Source organism: Triticum dicoccoides, chromosome 5A, assembly GCF_002162155.2.
Source record: "Triticum dicoccoides isolate Atlit2015 ecotype Zavitan chromosome 5A, WEW_v2.0, whole genome shotgun sequence".
Lineage (NCBI taxonomy): Eukaryota > Viridiplantae > Streptophyta > Magnoliopsida > Poales > Poaceae > Triticum > Triticum dicoccoides.
The window spans coordinates 371,578,493-371,585,413 of record NC_041388.1 but is presented as its reverse complement, the minus strand read 5'-3'; the positions used below and the strand labels follow the sequence as shown (position 1 = coordinate 371,585,413).

At 47.4% G+C, this 6,921-nt stretch overlaps 1 protein-coding gene across 1 annotated transcript; it reads right to left on the bottom strand.

Annotated features, from left to right (window-relative positions):
* Nucleotides 1-3,415: 3,415 nt before the first annotated feature.
* Nucleotides 3,416-5,828, bottom strand: LOC119301573 (trimethyltridecatetraene synthase-like). The gene is made up of 2 exons (XM_037578566.1): nt 4,817-5,828; nt 3,416-4,272 (listed from the first exon to the last, which is right to left on the bottom strand). Exons 1-2 carry the CDS (start codon nt 5,735-5,737, stop codon nt 3,649-3,651), a joined length of 1,545 nt encoding a protein of 514 aa, XP_037434463.1. The 5' UTR covers nt 5,738-5,828; the 3' UTR covers nt 3,416-3,648.
* Between the last annotated feature and the right edge of the window lie 1,093 nt (nt 5,829-6,921).

Genomic DNA, 6,921 nt, shown 5'->3' with positions numbered 1-6,921 from the left:
GTGCCCAAGCACCTTGCCTACAAACCGTTGAATTACATTGAGATGTGTGCATGTGTAATTAGTATTAGCATTGATGGGTCAACCATGTTAGGAAAGAATTATTGCAAATTATTGCTTCATATGGACACTTAATGCCTAGATTAAACAAGTTAGAGAAAAAAACAACAATTAATGGTCCATTAAGACCATGCATGCTGCATGGTACGTGCCCAACTTTATTTCTTATACGTGTACTTCTTTCTTTTTACATAAATATAGGAAGTCATATACATAATTAGATACATATGTATATGATTGTCTTGAGAACAGAAGGTATGGTTATCTTTTGTCTCCATGGGAAAATACACATGAACGTCTTCAAGCTTTTTCCAAAATGGATATTTTTTTGGGTATGTGCATACCAATCATACTTCTCTTCATACCCCAGATGTGAGATTTGTACCCCGGTTATTCAAATACCTATGCATGCCATAATTCATGTAGTCAGGTATATATGTAGCCATATTTTACTGTATATATACGTTGACAGGAAACCTACAACAGTTTTCTACACTTTTTCATATAGCCGGGTATATACGTGTGCAGACACATTGTGTATACTGTTTTATTTAAGTACGTTGGGTATATACTAGAAGATTTATGTGAGCATGTCATATAAAATATGTGGATACACTAGGAGTTCTTTTTGTTACGAAGGTATACTAGGAGTTCATTGGGTATATTTTACATAGCAGGGTATCTATATAGCCATATTTTATGCAGCCTGGAATATACGTACCCGCGTATGTACATCGTCAGTAGGTACCAGATACAAGTATTAGATAGTTAGAAAATAAATTATTGGATATATACATACCATGTATGTAAATAATTTCATTAGTAGGTATTCGATACTCATATTAGATAGTTAGGAAACAAAAATGAAATATAATGGTTCAAAAAAATATTGAGTATATACAAGTTGGTATGTATTAGATATTTAGGAAACAAAAATACGCGCATTAGATAACCATAGCAGTTCAAATAAAATCAAAAATTAATATGATTTATTATATGGCAAGTCTTGCATGCCTAATAATTAGGAAACAAAAATAAATCGTAACTATGGAAAGTCTTGCATGAAGAATGGGTAGGAAACTAATTAAATATATCATGGTTTCCAAAACAATCAAGGTGCCCAGGCACCTAGGTGCCCCATCTATTTTACCTATTGCTCCCTCCGCCCCCCTATTTATATATATATCAACTGTCATGTCAGTAAGCCTATTGCTCCCTCCGCCCCCCTAGGTCTTTTCTAGGGTTCCCCTTATCCTTTGGCGATGCCACCAGAGTTCCACATCTACTGCTTCGGTTCGCTGGATTGGCAAGCGAGAGTTCGTCGAAAGGACCCGGGCCCATCTCCGCAAGTGACGTCGGCGCTGTTGGTTGGACTGCATGGATGGAAAAGAGACCGGAGGCCCGACGGCAACCAGTGCATCAAGTGATGGCGATGGAAGTATTTTCAAGATACAGGGCAGAATTTGAAGGACAAATTTGGGAACCTGAACATGACATTCGCCCCGCATATCTCATAACATGGGAAATGCTAGCAAAATTACAATGAACAACCAAACTGATGTTAGGACTACTAAGCAAGATGTTAAAGGCGAGAAACATAAGGTTTGAGAATTATGGAGGATGCTTATTGAAGGAGTGGCACATGATTTACGCGGCTCGTGTGATTGAGGAGATTGTGGAACCTGAAAAGGTGGAGCTCCACGTCAAGTTGACAAACACTCTGCCAAGGAGCACCGGAATGGGGTTAACTTGTTGATTAGTTCAAGTGTAACGTACATCTAGAAGACAGATTTTCTGAAGGGCTAAGGAGTTGAAAACATCAGTGAAAAGGGTTGCTTCAAAAGCACTAAATTGTAGATATATTTGTTCAATGGGCATGTTTTATGTTTAAATAACCAATAATAGACGAAGGACCATTGACAAATGGAAGCACCTTTTGATGGGAGTCAAGGAAATTCGATTTCCTCCCATGAGTGCATGACCCCTAAATGTTGGCAAAATCTGTGTCATTGGTTCAAGAGGAGAACTGATGGGTTGGTGATAAGCGGACCGGTATGGTAGTTGACCCCAGAAAAGTCGTTGTTGTTTCAAGTTGTAATAATCCCTGCTGACACCCCATCTGATAGAATTTAGTAGAAACTACGGAGATTAGGGGGTAAGTAGTAGGGATTCTTGAATGTAGAAATCTCCTGAAGTTTAGAATGCTGCAAACAAATGACAAATATGTCCGAAGAGATGGCCTGAAGTTTCTTACACATTGAAGCACCAAAAGATGACAAGAGAAACGCGAGGAACGTGGTTAACACCACGACTTAAGAAATATGAACGTAATAGAAGGCGATGGAAGATGACAAGAGCAGCACAAGTAACGCGGTTAACACCACGACTTAAGAAAGATGAACATAATAGAAGGCGATGAAACACGCGCATAGAAATTGGTTGTGGCACGGACGACATCCACTAGGGATCGACAGCGGTGGCATGAAGATCATTGGTGTCACGGGGATAGGATAAGGCTAGGGTTCAAACAATATACATATATGTTCTCTTATACTGAGTTGTTATGAGATGCATTTTCATACGAAAAACCACCTGAGTTATATATGCATGCAGTTTCTCTGACTAAACCAGCTCTAACATAAGAGTTTTCTTAATTGGTATTTTTAGGAGATTTATTCAAGTTAGTTGAGTATGGACAGGAATATCTTTCGTCGTAATTTTTTTCTGACACAGTGCAGACCTCAACTCTCATACGTACGTACAAACACTCACCCATATGCACGCACACCCTACCCCTATGAGCACCACCAAGAGACTGAGATGGCACACCATCTTGAGATTGACGAAGTCACCACAGATGTCTTCATAGTCGACGAAATGTCTCCTGCACTGAATGCACATCGCTAGAATGCCTGAATTAAATGAGAAAAATGCGAGCACCAGTGTCTGTAAATTCCAAAAAAATACTAGAAAAATTAAAAAAATCAATTTTCTTTTTTGCATGGAAGATGCTTCTGTGCGTGAGGTCCGCTCCAAATTTGAGCTTATTTGGATATCTGAGTAGCTCTCGGCAAAAAAGACAAATTTGGGGTATGTGAAACAATTTGCTGTTCTGACCCAATATTTTTCTTTTGCTGAGAGCTACTCAGATGTTCAGATGAGCTGAAATTTTGAGCGGACCTTATGCACAGAAGCATCTTTCATAAAAAAAAAATCAGATTTGTTTGAATATGTTTTGTATTTTCTTTGAATTTACTGTTCATCGGATGCATATGAGTACGGGCTTATAAATGGATATTCACAACCTAAAAGCATTAAAAAACTTTAAAGGAGGCGATGCTTTGATAGAGACGTCTTCAAAGAGAAAAATTTCCATTATTTCACTTGCTAAATTAGCAATTGTCGACCATCTTTTACATTTTTCTTCATAAATCTACGATGCATAATATAACGACACAAGTAGTAATAATTACTCAACACATGAGGGCTCACATGTATCAAATATATAATACTAGAAAAAATACAGAAAAAATATAACAACACAAGTAGTAATAATTACTCAACACATGAGGGCACACATGTATCAAATATTCAAGCCTCGGCGTAGAGGTGAGCCGGGAGCTTGGGCTCCACGACGGCCTCCAGCGGGTACTTGCGTGGTGTTGACAGTCCGAAGATCTCCTCCATGCTCAGCTCCACGCCATCAGGGAGCCTCCACGTGAAACCGTGCAGGAGGTTCGCCAGGCTTACCTGGATCACCTTCAACCCAAGACTATACCCGGGGCACATCCTGCGTCCTGACCCAAATGGAAGCAGCTCATAATCCTGCCCCTTGACGTCGAGCCTGCTGCCGAGGAAGCGTTCTGGCATGAACTCCTCCGGTGCTTCCCACAACTCCGGGTCGCGACCAATAGACCACACCATGACTAGCACCCGTGTGCCGGCGGGGATGTCGTAGCCGTTGATGGACGTGTCCTCACGTGAAAGGCGGGGTACAAGCATCGGCGCTACCGGATGCAACCGCATGGTCTCTTTGACGATGGCATCCACATAGGGAAGGCTCGGCATGTCCTTTTCGGTGACCCATCGGCCTCGCCCCACCACGCGGTCCAGCTCCTCTGTAGCTTTGGCGAGCACCTCTGGCTTCTTCAGGAGCTCTGAGAGGGCCCATTCCACTGTCACCGCGGAGCTCTCGGTGCCGCCGGCAATGAGGTCCTACAGGTGCACGTTTCAAAATGGTGCTGGTTAGTGTGAGAACTCGAAATTCATGGTGATGTGTAAATGAGGCTTATACTGTACACAGTTTATAGAATCAGTTGTGAGTCTTGTGACCAAGTAATTAACTGTGTGCATTATGTTTTTCTATCAACTGTGTGCATTATCTACATGAATGGCAATGTCATGATTGAATTTGAGGGAGTTGCCCACTGGTATGTAAAGTTCATTTCTCTACTGTGTTTGGTGGAACTTGTCTACCCATGATGGGACGTGCCTATCAACAACCCCATTATTTTCCCAAGAGTTCAGATAATGGAATTATTAAAGTCTGACTCGCTTAGACCGATAGCAACAGGACATATTATGCTTGCTGCCTTTTCTGCTTAGAACGATGATACTTGTTTTGTTTTGAGTGCAGGCAACTGATTCAGATTTGTGTACGAACCTAGTCTCAAAGCACATGAATTGTTGTTCTAAGAGCAAGCAGGGGATAAACATAATTAATTCAGATTCAGTGCAGGGAATGAAACCAAGAACTCACCTGAGTGAAAGCCTTGACGCCTTCTCTGTTGAGCTTGACCTCAAGACCGGGATCGCTGGCGAACTGCAGCAGCACGTCCACCATGTCCTTCACCACGAAGCTCTCCCCCTCGCGCCGACGCCGCTCGCTGTGCTCGTCCACGACGTGCTCCAGGAACCGGTCGAACATCTTGCTCAGCTTCTTCATCCTCTTGATGTACCCCTGCAGGTCCATCCAGTCCAGCCACGGGATGGAGTCGCCGATGTTGAGCACGCCGTTGAGCAGGAACAGCTCGTCGATCATCCACTTGAACTCCTCGGGCGTCGTGATCACCGCCCCGGCCTCGTCCCTCACCTCCTTCTCCAGGTACTTCTTGCCCATCACCATGCGCGTGATCACGTTCAGGCTCACCGTGGACAGGTAGTCCTTGAGCACCACCACGCGGCCTGCGCCGCCGCGGTACAGGTCGCCGAGGAGGGCGAGCACCTCCTCCCTGCGGATGTACTCGTACGACTCGAGGCGCTTGGCGCTGAAGAGCTCGGTGAGGCACATCTTGCGGGCCTGGCGCCAGTAGGCGCCGTAGGGGGACCAGGTGATGTCGCTGTAGTTGTAGGTGGTGTACCTGCCGGCGGCGGTCTTGGGGCGGTCAGTGAACACCACGTCGTGGGTCTTGAGGAAGAACTTGGCCATCTCCACGGAGGAGCCGACGACGACCGGGAAGGAGCCGAACTGTAGCTGCATGAGCGGGCCGTACTGCTTGGAGAGCGCGTGGATGGAGCGGTGCGGGAGCGTGCCGATGAGGTTGAGGTTGCCGATGATCGGCCACGGCTTGGGGCCCGGCGGGAGGTTGTGCTGGCGGCGGCGGCGGCGGAGGACGGCCTTGAGGAAGAGCACCGTGGCGAGCACGACGCCGAGGAAGGACGCCAGCTGAGGAAGCTCCATCGGGATCGAGGCGGGCCGCGGGCCGGGTGATCAGCTGGATGCAGGTGGCTGTGGCTGAGTGGTGTCTTCAAGCTTGAGCTGGCTGCTGAGCTCGTTGTGGTGCTGCCTCAGACTGCGCGCGGCCTACTTATAGATGGCGAGGTGGAATGGAAGGTGCGCGCGCGTGGTGAGAAAGTAGGGAGGAATCGGGAAAAGACTTGGAAAACTTGACGAGGACACTGATGCTGACGTCCATTTCGTGGGGAAAACGTGGTGAGAGTTTACTCCTGCTCAGCAACAGACTTCACTATAGGCGGTGTAATTTAGCAACTAAACATGCGATGCACGTATATATTTACTTTTAGCTGTGTTTTTGTCTAGGAAAGGAGTCAATTGTAAAAAACCACCACATTTGCGGCTAGGTTTGCAGGAAACCATCAACTCGTTAATTCATTGCAGAAAACACCGAAAAATCTGTTAAGTCGTTGCAAAAAGTACTGATCGGATGATTTGGCCCGTTTATTCACTTTCTTACAAGTGGGGCCTGATTGTAAGGAGTTGACATAGCTAAAAAATAACACACATCCCCCTAGATCTAAAAATCAAAAGCAATCAGACCCCCACCCTGCCCCCACACGCACGCGCCGGCCAGCGCCTCGAGCCCGCTCCTCGCCGATCGACATCGGGGCCTCCACCTCCGCGGCCTCATCCTCCTCCTCAGCGGCCTGCATCTCGGAGAGGAGCCCCGTGGACGCCGGCGAGGACGCCCCGGAGGACGACCCCTTCTTGTCCCTCCGCCTCGACTCCTTGACGATCCGCTCCTGGATGGCCGTCATCGGCGCCACCCACTGTGCCCGCTTGGCCGGGGCGACGGGGGCTCCGAGGTGCGCCGCCATGGCGTGCACATGGCGCCCTGTGGACCAATTCTGGGACGACACGCTGAAGGCGAGCGCTCGGGCGGCGCGCGAGCTACTCGGGGTCGACGGCGCGGCCCGGGCGTCTAGGAAGAGCCTGGAGATGGCCCGGTGGGCGCGCGCGAACTGCGCGCAGTGGAGCGGCCAGGACAGAAGACGATGAGCGAGGCGCCTCATTCCTCCCGCCATCCCAGCTCTGCCCCGGCTACGATGGGCTGCCGGAGGGCGTCGCCATCACGACCCGCGTACTATGGAGGCGGTTCGCAGTGCAGCCGTGGGCGCCGGCCGCCT

Bases quoted from the DNA above. Each gene is read 5' to 3' on its own strand.
- LOC119301573 (XM_037578566.1), bottom strand. From the start codon at position 5,737: ATGGAGCTTCCTCAGCTGGCGTCCTTCCTCGGCGTCGTGCTCGCCACG. The intron at 4,273-4,816 runs GTGAGTTCTTGG...GTGCACCTGTAG, and splicing joins GCGTCAAGGCTTTCACTCAG to GACCTCATTGCCGGCGGCAC.